Below are 21,023 nucleotides of genomic sequence, written 5' to 3' on the forward strand. Positions count from 1 at the left end.
AGGGAACTAACTGAATTCCCTGCTACCTAGTTACCTTCTGTAGCTATACTTACTGACAAAAACACCATTAATTTTTTTAGATACCAATTTTTTAATACTATGAATCTTAAGGGAAAATGTCTTCACCTCAAAAATACTCTGTTACTTGCTTGGAAGATAGACGACTTTAAGCTGATGCTGATAAACTTGTGGCTTCCAGAGTTTTCCTTACTAATACTAAACCCACAAGATGCCTGGCAGTCTCTGCTATGTCTGTTTCAAGTGACCCTAGCTCTATATCAGGAGACATTTTCCTTATAAACAGCAACATGGTAAATCTTAAGTTCCCTGCAACTGAAATGCTTGGCTGTGAATTTGATTTCATAATCAGAGAGGACTCTATTGTCTTTTCATCCAATATTCCTGCAATTAGATAACCAATCGCAGCCTAGAAACAACCTCCAAGGAGACCCAGTGACATTGCCCCCATAGTTGATGCAACAATCACCATGATGACCCAAGCTTTAATCACTCTGATGAACAGTGCTCTCCTGCCTAGAGATACCACTGAGTCCAGAAGCAAGACCTGTGAGAGTGCACAGTGCCACTTCGCCCCATGGCTGAAGATGGTTTGCCCAAAATTTATTCTCATCCTCCAACAGAAAGCAGTAAAACACCAACTGCAGCAACCATTTTCTTTGGGGCTGACAATGCTATTCCCAAATCAGAAACAACTATTACTTCAGAAGGAGACCACGTCACTTCAGTAAATGAGTATATGCTAGAAAGCAATTTTTCAACAACTACAGACAACAAACTGACAGCTAAAAAGCAAAAACTCAAATCAGAAGATGATACGGGGACCGACTTTATTAAGTCAACAACTCACCTACAGAAAGAAATTACCTCTCTGACTGGCACTACAAACTCCATAACAAGAGACTCTATTACTGAAAATTTCATGCCAGTGAAAATTGGGAATATTTCATCACCAGTTACTACTGTTTCTTTAATAGATTTTTCCACTGACATTGCAAAAGAAGATATCCTCTTAGCTACCATTGACACAGGAGATGCAGAGATCTCAATAACATCTGAAGTCTCTGGCACACTAAAGGACAGCAGTGCCAGTGTTGCTGATGCTCCTGCCTTTCCACGTAAAAAGGATGAAGCTGATATGAACAATTATAATTCCTCCATCAAATCCAATGTCCCTGCTGATGAGGCCGTCCAGGTCACTAATTCCATTATTCCTGAGGCTGAAATCCCTCCTGCTCCTGAAGAAAGCTTCACTACCATTCCAGACATAACTGCCCTTGAAGAAGAGAAAATATCCGAAATTGACCTAAGTGTTTTAGAAGATGACACCAGTGCTGTGGCTACATTAACTGACTCTGATGAGAAGTTTATCACTGTGTTTGAACTCACTACCTCTGCTGAAAAAGACAAAGATAAACGGGAAGATACTCTGCTAACTGATGAAGAATCTACCGAGGGAGCCAGTATTTGGATGGAGAGAGATACTGCAAATGAAGCAGAGACCCATTCTGTTTTGCTTACTGCTGTTGAATCCAGATATGACTTCGTTGTCCCTGCATCAATAGCTACAAACCTAGTGGAAGAATCATCTTCAGAAGAAGATTTGTCTGAAACTGATAAAACAGAGACTGTACCTAAGATCACTGAGCCATTTTCTGGAACTACCTCTGTATTAGATAACCCAGACTATAAGGAAGACACCTCTACAACTGAAACAGATATCTTTGAACTACTGAAAGAAGAACCCGATGAGTTCATGATTTGAAAGCAGCAAAAGGGATACCATGTAGAATTGTGCAATAGTCTAGCCAGCTAGCCTTAACATCTAAGAAGTTTTTCCAACAAGCAAAAACCTTTAGAAATGAAAGAATGTGGGCTTTTAAGGCAAGTATTCGACTTAATAAATGCAGACGCTTAGGACTACAGGTCATGTAACAGATTTACGGAAACTTAGAAAAAAAAATCGCAGTGTAAGAGTCCCCCTAGTATCACAAAGTTTCAATATTGTAACAATTACTTAATGTAAAATTTTTCGTCCTAGTCTTCAGGGAGTAGGAAGACAGAGCAATGTAGGAGCTCATTTCTACAACATTTAATGATGCATATCATTTAGTTAACAGTCAATATTATATTTAAGTGAGAATTAAGGATATGAAGAGAATCAAATTAACCTCTCAAAAACATTACCATAGCACTAAAAAGTTCTCCCAAAATGCTTGTTCTAAACAATTTTTTCATTAGTATTTCGCCAGTGATTCTCTTCTATTTAAAAAATGTTTAATCCTCACTCATATAAGAATTAAGACAATTCAGTAATTGTTTAGCACCCACATGTAAGATACATAAGATTTATGATAGAGTTCTTGGCACATGTTAGATACAAACTAAAGCAAAATGATATTTTACAAATATGCATATTTGTCAGAAAAATGTTCTGTAAACACATACATCAGTTTAATTTTCTTTCTGTTAAAATGTGTTTTCTGAATTTTTGTCCATGTTTTCCAGGTCTTAAACACTGAATATCACACTCTTCTTATGATTCTTGTTAGCGATTCAAGGACATAAATCTTCATTCTTTTCTGGCACAGACTACTTAAATGGTTCTGTTTTCACTTTGCTCATTTTTCTTCAATAAATCTTTTTGGCAAGCAACTGATTTACTGTGTGTAGGTGTGTTTGATATTCTAGTACAGACTTCTCAAATTAGGAGAAATAAAGAGAAATGAAAATTCATTGTTTGTTTAAAGAATAATATAGCTCTAATCCCCAGAAGTAAAATTATTCTAGAGATTCATAATTGTATTACACTAAAAAAAGAAATAAGAACAATGCCAAAACACCAAGTGAATGAAAGATACTATGTACGGGGGGTTTGTATAGGGATTTGCACCATTAGATAAACTATAGACTAGAATAATCACAATAGTGTGCTAAAACCCAGAAACAAATTATGACACAAAAATTTGTTATACAGTGAAGTGGACTTCAAAAACATGGCATGTAATAGTTAATCTTACTTGAACAATCAGTATTTGGGAAAAAATATGTTGGAATAATAAACAAACTTTTAAATTCTTTTTAAGACCATACTTTAAAATAAATTCTACATGGATTAAATACTTTAACGTAAAAACTAAAACCATACAAAAACTTAGGAGGAAATGTACCTGTATATCTATCCAAATGGACCTGGGAAATGTAAGCATATATGAAAAGGTGATAAAAAGATTGATAGGTTTGACACCATGAATAGTTAAAATTCGGAAACAAAGAAAATTAACATAAAATTAAAAAGTAAATAACTAATTTTATTTTACATAGCAGTGAAAAGATTACTATCATTTTTCCATAAAAGTTTCTACAAAGTATTTTAAATGAACAGTAGAATTTAACATAATTGATGAAACACAAATTGTTAATGAACATGTGAAAAATATTCAATAGACATATTCAAAAAATTAAAATAAAGCCATTACACATCAGTTTTAGCCATTTGAGGATTGACAGTGATTATTGTACATATTCATTGTTGACTCATTTTCCAAACTTTCTCCAAATTTCTCCAGCCTTTCTGGAAGGCTGGAAGCCAATTTGGTAATACATGTAGCAAGCATTTTAAACATTGGAAGTTTTGGCCCAGTTATTTTACATATTTTACATATTTTAGCCCTGAGAATTTTCCTAAGAATCAGAAATTATTAAAGTTCCAGCAGTTATTGAGCTCTGACTACTGGTCAGCACAGTTGTGTTTATATTTAGAATAACATTTGATCCTCATGATAGATACCCTAGAAGGAGAAACATTATTATTCTCATTTTAGTGATAAGGAAACAGAAAAGCTACTCAACATGCACCAAGCTTCATAGTTAATATGTAGCAAAGAACACTTCTAACCCAGGCAGTCTTCATCCAGAACCCATGCTCTTTTAATCACTATACTGTATGGGCCCTCAGATTTAAATACAAGAATGTTGGCAAACTCTTACACTGAAGAATGTGATTTTACATGTTCATAAGGGAAGAACACTGAAAACAATCTACAATTGTAGTCACATGTAATCAATTACACTTCTGTATACCCATATGAAGCCATAGCTTGCATCTTTTAAAATGGTTCTAAGGAAAAATATTTAATCAAATTGATGATATTTTCATACAACTCTAAGCAAATTTACACAGTGGTATGTATGCAATATACACATGCGTACACAATATACACATGCATACACATACACACGCATGTAGAATGTCTGGATTATATATATCACAATATATAATCTCTAGGAAGGACTGCAGGTGATTTTGTTTCATTCTCTGTGCTTTTGTGCATTTTTAAATGCTCTCCAATCATCCAGAACATAAACTGTACACAGGAGAAGATGAATATTTGTCAACCCCATTAACTAGAAAACCTGGAAGCCAAGCTAAAGCTTTCACTCTTACTTGCTTCCCATACCCAATTAAAATATTACAAGTATTTTGAGTGTTCCCTGTGTGTCAGACACTACTTTATTTTTCATTTACAAGGCATGTATATGCACCGACTATGTTCCAAGCACAATGAAAGTGTTTTGAGACACTGTAGTGAATCAAATGACACCATCCCTGCCTTCATGGAAATTAATCTACCGTAAAAGACAAATTTTAGACAATCTCAAATAATCACACAGGAAGAAATGACTACATGCAAAATGTGGTGGGTGTTTCAAAGAAAAAACAAAAGATTATAATTGCAGATTTCACATACATTTAAGGCCAAGAAATTGTCTCTGAGGGGGTAGGATTTAAGCTAAAATATTGAAAAATGTGGAGAGATAAGGAAACAACATCTCCAAATCCTTGAGGATAGATTTTTCAAGGATATGAACAGACACGGTATCAGCTGGAACATAAGATGAAACTGGAAAGGTAGGAAAGAGACAAATTATACAGTACTTGTTAAACATCCTGGATCTTATCTGTTTGGAAGATATTAAAGGTTTTAATCATTTTATCCTCAAAACAATCTTAGTACTGAGAGCACTGGGCTAGCTGAAAAGTATCATTATTTTATAAACTCCACTATACTTCTTTCAAGGGCTTTGTTTAGGAAAATAACTTGATAGTCCCCTTTGCTTGGAGGAGATGAGGCTCCGGGGCATAAACTGAACTGGAACAGTTAAACATTTAAAAAGATAATGTGCTCTACAACACAAGTTAACAGGAATTTGGGGCTAGGGCTTAGAAATAACAAGAAGAACAGCACATCGGCAACTGGTTAGAGTCCAGGAAGATGAGTGGCCAGTGAGATTCCTGGTGGTCAATGAACACTTTTCCAAGAAAGCGTGTCTAATTACGCATTTTACCTTGCACCATTTCAAAGCAAAGTTTCTCCTTGCCCTGAAATTTGATTAAACGTCTGTAAGACACAAGGTCTTGAATATGCAATTCTTGAAAAAATAAAGAAATATAGGAGGCAAAGAAGAAACAGATCAGTAATTAGAGAATGAATATGAGACAGTCTTTCTTCCCAAATATTCTAAATAGTGATGACCTGAGAAAAGAGTGATGGGCGTACAGTGAGTAGACATTTAGAATAGTCACATTTCACAGATAACCAAAGTGAAACAGAAAAGCCACTGGCCCCAGATAACGATGCTAGTAAGTAACAAAGTTCAGCTCCAGAGACTCGAGTGGCTCCAAAATTCAAGTTCAAATCACACTGCTTTGTGTGAACTGTTGAATAATGAATCGTTTCATCTCTTTATCATAACCCTTCCCCTTGATCCATTCCCATTGCCACTGCTTTGGTTAAGGTTAATGGCTGTCTTGTAGCTGGTCATTTTACCTCTGGTCTTGTATTTAGCAAATTAATTAAGCCCCACAGCACTCATCTCTAAACCTTTTTGCTCACTCCCTGTTCCCACATGCCACAGTCGTGAAGAATAAGCACATGAACCAGTCAGAGCAAAGGGGACAAGACGAAGTGCTTTGGGGAGACTCTGGGGAATAAGTTTCTGAAGGAAACTTCCGTCTAAAGACATTTAGGGCCAGGAGCTGCTAGAATCACCTTGGATGACAAGGAGGCAGGTTGTTTGACAGTAAAGTGAACACTGAGGATATTAGAGACAAGAAATATAAATATGAAATAATAAAAGAACGTGAGACTAGTCATATCATGTAGCAAGCCTAACTAGTCTGCTTATTTACCTGAGACAATGCATTTTCTAATTAAACAAGTTTGGGTTACGTTTTCTGTTGTTTGAAACCAACACACCTTAAAAACTGACAACCCAAGTTATTTCAAGTCCCTGTGTCTATTTATTTATTTATTTATTTATTTATTTATTTATTTATTTATTTATTTAATTTGGTAGAGAAAGGGTCTTGCTCTCTTGCCCGGAATGGTCTCAAACTACTGGCCTCAAGCAACCCTCCTACCACAGCCTCCCTAAGTGCTGAGATTATAGTGCCTGCTGTTCTCCCAGTGCCACAGTCTCATGTGGTAAATATCGTCTTTCATATTCACCTCACATGCTATCTTCTTTAACCACCCCTCGGTATGATTACCTGTTGTGTATCCCACTGTGTACATTCTTTAATCACACTACCTATAATATTTCATTGTATTTACTTGATAAAAGATCCTCCTGTGTCACAAGATAATCCTACCCATAGTTTCCTCTGACACATATATCTCTGTCCAAAGTTCCCTCTGTCCTAGTGTAACCCCTGTTTATAATCCCCACTGTACCCCTTCCCTACAGATAACCTTACCCTGGGGCACAGCACTCTCCTCCAAGTCACAGGGAGATTCTGACCACAAAAAGAGAGGGAGAGAAGCCAATCTTAAGAGGCAAAGACTCCTGACCACGAAGAAAGAACGTTATCCTGAGGAGATTCCCGAAGTTAAACTAGCTCTACATGAGGATGCATTAAAGAACACTCATAACTTCAAGGCACCAAGAACAGTGGGAAATTAAGCCAGTGTCTTTGTAGTATATGTGCTTCCACCAATTCTACCTATTGCAAATTAGGAGTAAACAAAGGATACATGAATCACATTTTGAGTCTATGGCCTTTATTTTCATTACATCACTACTGGTATGTTGTTTTACTTTTCTCACACGTATTTCAAATATAAGAGAAGGCTGAATTAAAATTGGCATTTCCCTTCCCTCAAATTTCTCCTCTTCTAATCTTCTCCATCTCAGCAAAAGGCACTATCTTCACAGTTGTCCAAGCCGGAAACTGGGGACTCAGCCTTCACTTCCCTCTCTCTCATTCTCCATACCTAACAAATACAAAGTTTTTTACCGTGGCATTCTAAATACAGCAGAAATCCATTTGCCCTCCTTCCCACTGCCATTTCTTTATCCAAATCTCTATCAAGCAAAAGTAGAAGTTTATTACACAAATTGATCATATCACTTCCACCTCCTAATTCAAAAAATTATCCAGTGACTTTCCACCAGCTTTAGGATGAAGTCCAAAATCTTTACGATATTCATCAGAGTCGCCACAATGGAAACCCTGCTTATCTATGCAGCCTTGTAATATGCTACTATCACTTTCTGTTCTGAAATTTCAACTATATAGATCTCATTTTGATCATCCTTAGAACATACAGTTATGTCTTGTATCAGGATCACCAAATGCGCTATGCTCTCCCTGAAAAATTCTGTAACTCACCTTTTAAAGTACACCTAAATGTCACTTCCTCAGTTATATCCTCCCTGGACCCTAAATTTATATAGGCCCCTGTATTCTTCTGTCATATATTATTCACGGTACACTATACCTTGCTTTATGTAGCATCCATAATTATTTCAATTGCATGTTATATTACTTTTTTCAGACTACTGTAACAAAGTGCCACAGACTGGGTGGTTAACAACAAGAGAAATCTATATCCCCCACAGTTATGGGGTATATAAGTTGAAATCAAGATGTTAGCAGGACCATATTCTCTCTGCAGTTTCTAGGGGATTTTTTCTTGTGTTTCTTCCTAGCTTCTGGGAACTAACTGCTGACAATCCTCGGCATTCCTTGGTTTGTAAACACATCATTCCACTCTCTGCTTCCTTGTCACATGAGGTTCTCCTTTGTGTCTCCATGTCAAGATGTCTTTCTATTTATAAGCACACCAGTCATTGGATTAGGCCCATCCTAATCCATTATGACCTCATCTTAACTTCATTACATCTGAAAAGACACCATTTCCAAATTTGGGGTCTCACAATTACTGGGGGTTAGGACTTCAGCATATTTTGGGGGGGAGGACATAATTTAACCCATAACCTGGTTAATGCTTATTTTTCCTCCCAGACTGTATATCTGATAATTAGGATGATCTCATCATTTGTCATGAAAACCAGAACGTTTTTGAGACTGAAAGAGACAATATAATAATGACTCCAGAACAACAGCTGTAAACCAGAATGTCCTAACAGAGCTATCCACACTGCATTCAATGCAAAGAAACCAGATACTATTGTTCACTGCTCAATTCTGAGAGCTTGGAACACCACAGATGCTCAATAAACATCTGTTAAATAAATGAATAAAATGTACCAGTAAATGAGGAAATGATGTTTTCATTTATTAAACTGAATGCTCTCAGAAGAGAGATGGGCTGTACTAGATGCTTACGATTGAATACCAGTTGGCCAAGACAAGAAGGAGCTCACTGGTTGCAAGCTGTGAAAAGGGGAAGGTCAAAAACACAGAAGCATGATGGCACTTGGTGTTATTAATAATTATGAAGTGAGCACAATGGGTCTGAGTATAAATCATAACAAATAGATTGTAAGTGATATTACATCTTTACAAGCAAATCAGAAATATAATCAAATTGTATCAGACCATGAATATTAGGCAGGATTCTCCAGAGAAACAGAACCAAATGGGATATATAGAAAGAGTGAAAAAGAAAGCCAGGCTGGGAATTCAGGCAAGAGTTGCTATGGCAGTATTGAGTCTGAAATCCACAGGGGAGGCCAGCAAGCAGAAAACTCAGAAAGAGTTCTGTGTTACATTCTTGAGGCGCAATTTCTTCTTTTCCAGGAAACCTCAGTCTTTGCTCTTAAGGCCTTCAACTAATTAGATAAGGTCTACCCCCATTATGAGGGGTAATCTGTTTTACTTAAAGTCAACTGATTGTAAATGTCACAGTAACACCTAGACTAGTGGTTGACCAGACAATAGGGCATCATAGCCTAGCCTAGTTGACAAGAAAATTAACCAATTACATCTTGTGTAGCAATTTAGTGTTAAAACTTCATATAACTAACAGCTCATATTCCCTGAACTAGCTTCACTAAAATTAGAGTTTCAGGGTAAAATGCATTGATGAAATATTGGAATGAATTTCCTGGAGTCTTTAAATAAGAATATATGTAAGAAGGGTTCATTCAGCTCTATCGTCATGGAGCTCCAGTAAACTCCTCTAAGGATAATGCTCTGTAACATGTTTTGGGAAATGCAGATATAGACAAGGGGAGGCAACCAAAGTTTCAAGCACTGGATTTGCATGTTAGATTGTATTTTAGAAAGATAATTTCGGTAAAAACGTAAAAGTTGGATGGGGTGATCGAGGAAGCTAAAAACAGATACAACCAACTATGGCATTCATGTAAGAAAGAGAAAATAAAGCCCAAAAGAAGAGCAAGAATCAGTAAAAATAATTATCAACATTTTAATATTTATCAAGGTATTCCAATCACACTGTTAAACAAAATGATGATGTAATAAAGCATGAGCTTAACTACACAGACTCCTCTACATGAACATTTTACGTCGAAATCTGAAAGCTCTGACCAGCCCTGTTAGGTACGGTAGGTGTTCCTAGCCAAGTTTTCTAAGCAAGAATCTTGTGCGTTGGAATCCTGACGTTTTCTCTTAGTCTACAGAATTTTACGTTAGAATCATTTGCAACAAAGGAAAGGAAAGAAAATTTATTTTTATATATACATATATTTACTTGGTCAAAAGCATTGTATTTCACCTAGATTAATGCCAGGAAATCTACTAATTGATAGAGCCACAAAAATGCCTAAGACAGACTCTCTCTGTCTGCAACTTATTTACCTAATGATTAGCCAGAATGTCTCACAACAAAAGTTAAACATACATAAGAATATCTTGGTGCAGAGGAAAGAAAAAGCTGTGGAGAAAAAAAAAACTGGATTCAAATATTGGCTTTTGAAAATATGAGCAAGTTATTTATTTTCTCAAATTTCGGTCTCTTCCCATACAAAATTACCATCTATGTAAAAGCACACGGATCTAGATTTACATCCTGATTTATACTTTAGATTGTTCTCATTGTTTTTAGTGATCTTAAATTAACTTTTTGAAAGTATGAGTCACCTGAAAATCCAATAACCAAAGAGACGTTGCATCTAGTGCCCTCCAATTTACCTTTGGGATAAAAAGTCTAGAGGTCCCTCTCCATTCTTTCATTCATCACAGCATGAATTAATGCCAAGAGGATATACCACTGTTAACAGCTAACTTGAAAGAAAATCATTGAAAATCTCATTATCCACCAGTAGGTTTTCCAGATGATGTTTTTCTATCTTTCTGGTAACAAACAACATTTTCATGGAAATTAAAGCTTGCATCAAAGCAAATGTCAAACTACTACAATGCTCACATTTTGTATTGGTTAATAACTGTCACATTTCTTCTGAGCAAGGTTTCTTCTGTGATACAAAACTCTTGTGTAATAAAGAATTATTCTGAATCTGGTGGTAAAAGATGTGTAGTAAGGGGTGTCAAAATGGTTCATTAGTTGCCTTTTTCTCTTTCTTTTTCTTTTTTTTTTAAGACAGGGTCTCATTCTGTCATCCAGGCTGGAATGTAGTGGCATCATCACAGCTTACTGCAGCCTCAATCTCCCAGGCTCAGGTGATCCTCCCACCTCAGCCTCTGAAGTAGCTGGGACTACAGATGCACCTCACCACGTCCAAATAATTTTTTAAATTTTTTGTAGAGACAGAAAAGGGTACCATGCCCAGCTAATTTTTGTAGAGATGGAGTTTCATCATGTTGCCCAAGTTGGTCTCAAATTCCTGGGCTCAAGCAATCCTCCCACCTCAGCTAATTCTTGCGTTTTCTCTAGAGATGAGGTTCCATCATATTGCCCAGGCTAGTCTCACACTCCTAGGCTCAAGCGATCCTCCCACTTTGGCCTCCCAAAATGCTGACACTACAGGTGTGAGGGCCCTTTTTCTCATTTTTATGTTAAGAAAATGTGAGAAAAGAGCCATTAATGTTTCAGTTGAGCTAATTTCATAATCTCTAAAAATTTACCTCAGCAATAAAGTATTTTACTTTAAAAAGCCAAAAATGAACATAAAAGAAGCTATCATTTTCAAATACTTTCTCCCAGCTCAGAATACACATTAGCATATCATAGCCAAGCATTATATTATAAATAGCAGAGTACAGTTAAAGAGAAAGAAAACATTTTAGGCCTTGGGTTTCTGTTCAAGTTTCAATAATTATTGCTTTGCAGTAAAATGTTAAGAAAATATCTGAAATGAAGGAAAGGGTGGATTCAATGTATCATATTTAAATCATAATGAATAAACCTTCACTTTTTCTAATACACAGATAATTAACCATGACGTTCCTGAAAAAAATGAAAAGGACAAATGTTAACTTTTAAAAATTATACCTGTCCTTTTTTTGTTTCATAAAATGATTTGGATTAACCCAGAGGCAAAGGCTAAAATAATAATAATATTTTGCTTCACAATATAGAAGGGATAAAGGAGAGAAAAAATAATCCTTTATAAGGCATGAATCACCTGTGCTCTTTCACTGAGCTTCCAGATTTCACAAGCTGAGGAAAGGCTGACATTGCTGGACAAACAGAAAGAAGACCCCCTCATTACAGTATCTTTTTTTTTTTTTTTAATTTCAAAGGCTTAAAAATCCACTTTCTTTAGTCTTTGATTATATGCAGTTTCTAATTAGTGGAAGTATTATGAAATCTCAGACTGCTTTCCACAGAATTCCAACAGAAAAAAAATGCATTTGAAAGGAAATACTGTAAACAGAAAAAAAATTGATTCTGATTTAATAAGTTCTCAGCCTATAAGTTTTATCCATTTTTAACAGTAAAATGGTAAGAATTTCAGGAAAAATGATACTGATAAAAATAGCCTGTCCTCCAGAATCTCAGAATCTTTAAAACGGCCCTTTCTAGACATAACGCCATACTTTGGTTTTGAACCTATAAAAATGAAAATGTTCTCAGTGGCAGAAAAATCAATGTACTAAATTATGCAGGAAATCTTTGGGCCTGATTTTATATTAGTTGATTGCCTCTATTTTATTTATCTCTTTTGTTACAAAGGGACATACACATTAATTTTCAAATGTGTCTCATATTTTGCTTGAGATTATGACTGTTTCATATGGAAGCAATACACTTGTTAATTTGGTTTTCTATTCTTATTTTTGAGGTATTGAAATCTGACCACTTCATCAATCAAAAAATAAATCACCTTATTTTAAAAATTAGGAAAATAGGCCTCTGATAGGTTAAGTAATATGACCAGGATTTGGCAGCTAAAGCTCTTAGCTACTTTTCTTTGGGAAAAAAATGAATGTTAGCAAAAAAGAAAAAAAGAGAGAGAGAGATTCATTATTGAAGTATTATGTGCTTGCAAAATTATGAAGAAATAATATTTTTATAATAGTCTTCAAATAATTACCATTTGAGATGGATTTGTTTTTTACATTTTGTTTGGATGAGAGAATTCAGAAGTAATGATTGTATCAAAAAATGAAAGTTTAACAGAAATATTAAATTTTAAGAGTTATTTATTGATAATAAAATTAATGCTGATGGTGAAATTAAATGAGTATTTCATATTTCTAACAATATATGTATTTTAGGTTATGAGTTAACATTAAATTTTTCTGTCCAGTGTTTTAAGTATGTAAGATGAAAATTAGAGTCAGAAGATCATTTTAGTGGAAATTTCTTAGGTTTTTTACGTGTTTAAATTATGATATCAACAGAATACCATAAATTTTTTTGAGGACAGAAGATCCACACATAAATTACACAATCATCTCATATCTAACTTCATTTATGCTTACATTTTTCTGTCATCTATGTGGATAATTTACATATAGCATGATATTTAAACATTTACCTTATCATTACAGCATAAGCATTTTTCAAATTTCCACAAAGTCTTCATGATTATGAGTATTCATATTTTTAATTGTCAGTAACACTGAAATGAACACAATTGGGTTTTTTCTATTGCTTAATTTGTTGAGGATGATTTCCAAAAATTAGGTTTTTAAGTTAGAGGTACCAACATTTTCATGTTTATTTTGTGTATTGTTATACAGCTATTAAAAAAATTATCTAAATTAATAGAACTAATAGTTGTGTAAAAGGTCATATACCTTACCACATTCTCAATCATATTTTGGGTTTGCTTTCTTAAATAACTGTTTAGTAATCATAAAATAATAGATTAAAAAGATAGGCTCGGTATTTGTTTTCTTGACAATTAAATGAGAAATTTTGTCAGGATTCTTTATTTACTTTATGTAGTGTTATTAGAATTCACTATTCTTAACCTTTGTTCCTATTTGTTGAACTCCATGTTTTTCTTTTAAATTGTATGTTCTTCTTATGCCATAGATATGATATATGCCATAGATATGCCATAATAGACATAAGTGTTTTTCCATTGGCTAAAATTTACCAAAAACAAATTTTTCTTTCTTTTATTGTCTCATCACCAATGAAGCTACTTGGTTCCAGAGGACCCAAAGACAATATGAAGGCTCTGATTTTGTTTGCAATCATTTTGATCTTTACTGCTTACCTCACGGTAAATATAAAATATTTTACATGTATTTATTTTCTTATTCAGTTCCTAATCATAAGGGGTACATTCAGTTCATTGTTTGATGCCAATGTAGCTTTATACTAAATGTACCCTGTTTTTATTTTATTTCTAATACCTTAATTTAAATTTCTCTATGATCTTTAGTTGACCTTGGAATGCAATCTTAATATTTTTCTTTTCCCACATACTGATAGGTCTCTAGAATTCCAAACACATGTAAATCGAACATTGTAGTGTTGTGATTTTTAAGTTTTTGAGGTACTCTGATTCTACCTCTGTGGGAGCACTCCTAGATAAAATTTAGTCCTTGGTGGACTCTCCAGAAAGAAAAAGCTGGGAAGAAGAAAACTGATCATAAGAAACACTATAAAATGAATTTGCAACCACATAAAGAATTCCACATGGATCAAATAAATTAAGAAAATCTAGACATGGTATTAACTTCCAAGCAAGAGCATATGCTTGCTATCCCATAATATTTTTAGATTTGTTAACCTAACACCTGCACCTAAATAACATTATCTAGAGGATGAGAGGGACATCATCTAAGACTTACTGCTGCGAACATAATCCAGTATCATTTCATGAACAAACAGTGTCTTATGGGCCTGCTAATTATGGGAACTGCCTCTTCTTCTCCTTCTAAATGCAGCCTCTTCTTCTCCTGCTAAAATGCAGCCAGGAGGATTTCCCATCCCATGAAAAACCCTGTTCCAGAACTTCTTTGGACCACTTATTTTTCTCTTCCATAAAAGACAGGTTGGTTTTCTTTTCCTTACACCAACTTCAAAAAGATGCTTGTAGGAGTAGCATAGTGGTCTCCAGGCTGGACACCTGAGTGAATGGTAGTTATAATGATAAAGGAAGCCAAATCTAGCAGTACTTGGCCACTGGAGACCAGGTGCCAACACACTCATGTGAATGTGGAGGAAAAGGAATCCTTCTGCTGAAAGCATTCAAGAAAAATACATCATCCTTATTCCACAGACTGTGCACCCTTTAAACTGTTAGAATGTTGCTCATGCAATGATGACACCAGAAATTCTAAAACTGTATTTCATTCTATTCATCCTAATGCAAACACATTTTGCCCTCATACCTGACTTACAATCACTACTCTTCTCAAAATGTCATACATGCTCTAGATCTAATTTTTTAATGTTTGTGTTTTCCATCTCATTTTAGTCTGTTGATTCGCATAAGAAAAGAAAACACAAAGTAAGTTTTATTACATTTCTGGTTATGTTTTTATATTTTCAATCATAATCAAAACCCATTGTGTCTGACGAGTTGATAAGGTACAAATATTTTATTTCCAACCAAAGAAAATGTTGAGACAGAGCCTGAATATCAAAGTTTAGGAAACAAATGGGAATAGTTGTGTAAGCACCAAAATCTTGCCTCAGTTACCTGCCTCTTGATATGTATTAATCTGCAATGGGAGTAGGAAAACTTAGTTCATGAAATGCAACGCTTTCCTAGCTATCAGTTCCAAAATCAGTATTTCTTCAGTGTAGATATATTTTCCTTATACATGTTGATGGTTTTTTAAATAAGGCACATTTTCTATGATCCTGCAAAAAAGCAAAAACTCTTTATTTTCTCAAACTCAGTGGTGTCCAATAAAAAAGGGGAGAAAATCCAAAATCATCGAAAGACTTTTCAAAATTCCAAATCCCTGTGTCCACCCTCTGCCATTTCTAATTGTCATAACCCCAACCCACGTCAGACTGGAGGTGGAATGCACAGAAGGATGTGTTACCTGAAAATACTTGTCATGACATCCTGTTAGATCCCCCTTCTCCTTTTTCCCCACAACCAGACATGTACTCTAAAGGCAGCCTTAAAACCAAAAAAAACAAAAAAAGTTATCCTGCCTCTAATGCTGTGGAATATACATTTCTAAGTTTAACGACCCAAATTGTTCTAACATTCAGAAGAAAAAAAAAACATTCCAAACTTGCCTTGAAACTTTCAGCAATGTAATTCTTCTCCATTCTCTTTTTTTCTCCACTCCTTCAGCCCCATCACCTTATAATTCTCAATGTGAAATAATTCTGAGAAATGGCCAGATACCTGTAACAGGAATGGTCTGACAACCTCCATTCAGTGAAACCTAGACCAATCTGTGAATATTCAATTTGTCCCAAACACTGATCATTCCATAGTATCCCTGAAATCAGCTACTCACATCTACCTAACTGTTGGAGTTGTAAGTAGGGAAGAGAGAAGCTGCAGAGTAGGATATTTTTCTCACTGACTGATCACTGATTTATATGATTACATCACGTTTCCTTTTGATTGCCTAAAGGTAAATGTAGCCACATATACCAAGGCATCAATTTGGGAAATATACATGAGATCTCACATCTACAGAGCAATAAAAATCTTGAAAAGGGTCAAGAGAAGAGAAAACAACATTGTTAGAATGTTAAAGCAGCCCTCTAGTAAAATTAATTTATCCTAAAAGTTGAGTGGCTCCTGGGTCTTCCAGTAAAGATCTATGGGTGTATGAGATCTATGCAGTGAACAGACAACACTGTCAGAGTCACATGGCATGGGAGCACCAGAGCCCGAGGAGTGAGTCTTCCCCCAGTAGTCCACATTATCAGACACTCCAAATTCAGTCTAAAAGATATTGGCATTAGGAAGATGTACAACACAAAAATAGATGAGAACTAATGCTTCATAGAGAGAAAGGTAAAGCATCATATTTAGAACTTCAAGAATTAGCCTCTGCCAGTGAAGACAAAATGAGAGACCTGAGCCTAATCAGAAATCCTCAGGGAATGTCATGTCAAAAGTCTGTAACTGAAGCGAATTAAATCAAAGTGTCCTTTGCATTTCTTAATTAAGACTTTCACAGGGTAGAAATGCACTGACTCAAGATAATTCCAGCTTTTAGTGTCTGTGATTCTGTGCAATGAGTCAGCCACATGGATTCATGGAATGTTTTATCAATCTCATTGTATTTTCAGGTCTATGAAAGGGGACAATGAAAAGTTTATCTTTATTCAGAGCAGTAAAATGCATTATACTTTTTTACAGGATGGAAATTAGAACAGATTTCTCAACAAGTGCTCCGCAAAACACTAAAACACTAGTATGAAGAAATTCTACATACACACACACGAAATTTCCATGATTAAGTAAAATTGAGAAATATTGATATCCCTTGGATATTCTAAATATCCACTGTATATTATGTTAACAATTGCAATAAGTCCTGCAGTAAAGAAACATATTTTACTTTACCCAAAACCTTTCCAAAGTTATTTGGTCACTAAAATTTTCACAACTCATAATGCGTATTATGGAACATATTTTGGAAAAACCTGTAATAAAACTATCAAACTTTGAGAACAGTAGGGACACAGTTTACTTCATTTATATCTCACCCAAAATCATAATTAAAAATGCTGTATGAGGTGGGCATATTATTCTATCAACTTACTTATGAAATGAATTTAGAATAATTGTATAAATTTCAATGGTAATATAAATACATATTTAAAGCTTGACTTTAGTTTATGCATCCCATCTGTGTAAAAACAATTATTTGTTTTGTGTTCTCTCGCTGAAGTCTAGCCATAGTTCTGAAAAGAATTTTAAACCATTTAAACAAAGAAGTCCTGGAAAGCCAAACTACAAACAGTTTATAAAATGTGAAACAGTTCCTGTGGTTCCCCTTGATCTCCATCATCTCTCCCACCATCAAAGCCCTCACCACCCCAGCCACCCACACTGTCCATCATCTGGACGTACACAACCACTTGAGAATGATGTAAAACCTAGTTCTCAAGCACTGCTAGCCACCTCTGCTCCTGCAACTGTTGCGGCCACCACAACCACTTCCATTGCCTCTATCAGCAAAACCACAGGTGCCACTTCCAACACCACAGCTCCCAGAAGGCTCCAATCTGAGGCTGTCACAAACACCACAGCAACTAAGTCTAACCCAGCTGAGGTGGCTGACACCGCCCTTGCCAACAAGCAACAATAGTTTTAGTATATTCTGCAACTGTCTGAGACTACAATACCAAATCACAAGAAGATAAAAGCAAACCAAGAAAATATTTTCCACAATATTTTCTGAGTAATTTTGAGATGTGTCTGGCCACAATCAAAGAGAAAGATAAACAAATAGTTCCTAACTCTGGCATATGAATTAGAAGCTCTTATTCCCGCTTTATTTCACAAACTACATTTGGTCTCCCTGAGTACAAGTCATATCTATAAACCTGATGCTGGCTGATTCCCACAAAAGAAACACACAATTAAAGGATCACCAAATGTGCACAAGATTTTGCTTTTTTATCCCAGTACTAAAATATGTTTTATTTTCCTGGAAAAGCTTACTTTTAATTAGGGCTTTCGTAAATTAAAGTTAGTATGGACTTCAATATTTATTAAATTTCACAAAGTGCACATTCCACATGGGAAGTCTTCCTCACTCTTTCAGCACCTGCCAACAATAATAAGACAAAAAAGGAGTAAAGATTGTAGGAAATATTACAGTTATCCTTGGGAATAGTAATATAGACAAAACCCAACCAGTACAAGAGCTCTCTTGCTATAAACAATGACTGAATCACACACATCATGATGTAACATGATCATTCAGAAACAATATCAAAGAAGTAGGAGATCATATATTCATCTTATTTCTGAATATAGCAGCTTCTAATTATAAATATAAATGGGAAGAATTATCCTAACTATGGAATGTAAAAATCACTATGATAGATGCCAACTGTTGAACACTTAGTTCAGATGTTGGAGCATTAAATATTCCTATTGAATTTAATTTTTTTTATTTTTTTGAGACAGAGTCTTGCTCTGTCGCCCAGGCTGGAGTGCAGTGGCATGATCTCAGCCCACTGCAACCTCTGCCTCCCAGGTTCAAGCGATTCTCCTGCCTCAGCCTCCCGAGTAGCTGAGACTACAGGCACATGCCACCACACCTGGCTAATTTTTTGTATTTTTAGTAGAGACGGGGTTTCACCATGTTAACCATGATGACCTCGATCTCCTGACCTCATGATCTGCCCACCTCGGCCTCCCAAAGTGCTGGCATTACAGGCGTGAGCCACCATGCCTGGCCTTGAATCTAATTTAATACTCATATCAACCCTGTAAAACCAGTCTCATGGGCTTCTTTTTAAAGATGAAGGTACTGAGGCTATGAGAATTTACGTGACTTTCCAAAGATCACAAAGTCATAAATGGTAGACCAGTCTTCAAATTCACATCCATTTAACTCTAAAGTTGTAGCTTCTAATGTCCTACCCAGCATTTGGCTATTTTAAAACAATTCAAGAGGGTAGAGTTTATGTACCTTTAGTTAATGGCTCATGATATTTTGTTCTGTTTTTACAGATCCTGAAAAACTGAATATTGATATATTCGTGATCACCTTCACTCAGCATTTTGTTTTAACAAAAATACAGGAAGAAGTATAAAAATATAGAGATATGATTCCTTCTGTTTTTTCTTTCATCTTGCTACACCGTAAAATCTTTCAAAAATAAACCTGATTTGTGCATTTGATTATATGTGTATTGGTCTCTTCTTTATTCCTGTAGAATGACAGCACTAATACCAGCACATTTATCCTATCAAATGTTTCTATAACACACAAAGTAGGTGTCAAAAAAAAGTAAACTCTTCACAGACTAAAAAAAAAAGGTGTTTAAAAACCACCCCATATAACATGTTAATATATTACAAATCTTACAAATCAATTTTCTTTTTGATATAAAACATAAGTACATGTAGTCATAATCAAACACATCTATAAACATACAATTATATTTTACATAAATGCACAATATAAAATTACAAATATGAGAGCTACAAAAAAGAGGTGAAAAAATGGCAGTCCTACTCTCAAAGGGGTCATAGTCTAAGTGAGACATTTTCAAAAAGCACAGAAAAAAATAAGTTAAATTCCTACAGATCTACAGATATTCTTTCCCAACTGCTACTTCATCCACTAAAGAAGTATTTTCACCAGAGATTGTTTAACCAAAACGTTGTACCATCTCATATATCATTTCATCCAATGATATGTTAATATTAGGTCAATATCTAGTTGATAAATTCACCGCTGTGATTTAGTAAAACTGACCTAGATTTAGGACAGGGAATATAAGAGTACAAATACAAGAGCATTATTCCTCACAACACAAGTTCTCCTGGATATTGATGGGTATGAAAAAAGAGGAGAGGAATAAGAAGGAAGAAGAAGAGAAAGGTAGAATCATGAGAGAAACCTGAAGGAAAAAGAGCAAACAGCAGATTAAAAAGGGAGCATTCAGAGGTGAGAGAACTAAGAAACTTACATGAAAGCCAAGCAGAGAAAAAGGTTTCAGAAAGAGGGTTAAACACTTTAGAAGCGAAGTAAGAAAGAAAATAAAAATAGAAGTATAAAGAGCAAATGAATGGCAAATGTTTGGAAATAAGAGTTTCATCTGTTGCCATTTCTCTCTTCAGATTTTCCTATAAGCCCTGTGTTTGCTATTCACCCATACTTCTTTGTCTCCTATCCTGGGTTCAGTGTTAATTAGGTACATCTCAATTTCCATTTCATTGCCTTGACTCACACATCTCTATCATTCTGAAAGAGCCTTCCAATTATCTCCATTTACCCTAGTCAAGGTCAACCCTCTTGGCTCAATTACCAACTTCTTACTGAAATCTTACATGACTCATGGATATCAGCTTGACATTGCTCTGTCCTTCAGCCTTCATATCTAGACCATCAAAACAATCTGTTGATTACATCCCATGAAAATATCTTTATTCTGTCCACTTATCCATCCATAGCCCCTTTGCCACTCCCCAAATCTATCTGGACAACTGTAGTAACAGCCTTTCAACAGGTTTTTCTCTCTTAAGTTTCACTTGCTAAGTTAAGATTCACTCTCCATACTGCTCTAGGGCTCAGAGTGGTCAAAATAAAAAATAATCTTCAGAGAACTATACCTGAATAAGTGAATTAGGTACTGAAATAAGAAGTGATTTCTTCATCTAGACTAGTGGTTTTTGACTGGGGATGATTCTGTCCCCCAGGGTACATTTGGTAATGTTTGGAACATTTCTGGTTCCAGCTGGGAAGATGCAACTGACAC

General features: G+C 35.3%; 1 protein-coding gene across 1 annotated transcript; it reads left to right on the forward strand.

Annotated features, from left to right (window-relative positions):
• Nucleotides 1–505: 505 nt before the first annotated feature.
• On the forward strand, nucleotides 506–2,677 carry CABS1 (calcium binding protein, spermatid associated 1). Its single transcript, XM_063663725.1, has 2 exons — nucleotides 506–1,902; nucleotides 2,527–2,677. Exon 1 carries the CDS (start codon nucleotides 596–598, stop codon nucleotides 1,781–1,783), a length of 1,188 nt encoding a protein of 395 aa, XP_063519795.1. The 5' UTR covers nucleotides 506–595; the 3' UTR covers nucleotides 1,784–1,902; nucleotides 2,527–2,677.
• Nucleotides 2,678–21,023: the final 18,346 nt, after the last annotated feature.

This window comes from Pongo pygmaeus, chromosome 3, assembly GCF_028885625.2.
Source record: "Pongo pygmaeus isolate AG05252 chromosome 3, NHGRI_mPonPyg2-v2.0_pri, whole genome shotgun sequence".
NCBI classification, from domain to species: domain Eukaryota; kingdom Metazoa; phylum Chordata; class Mammalia; order Primates; family Hominidae; genus Pongo; species Pongo pygmaeus.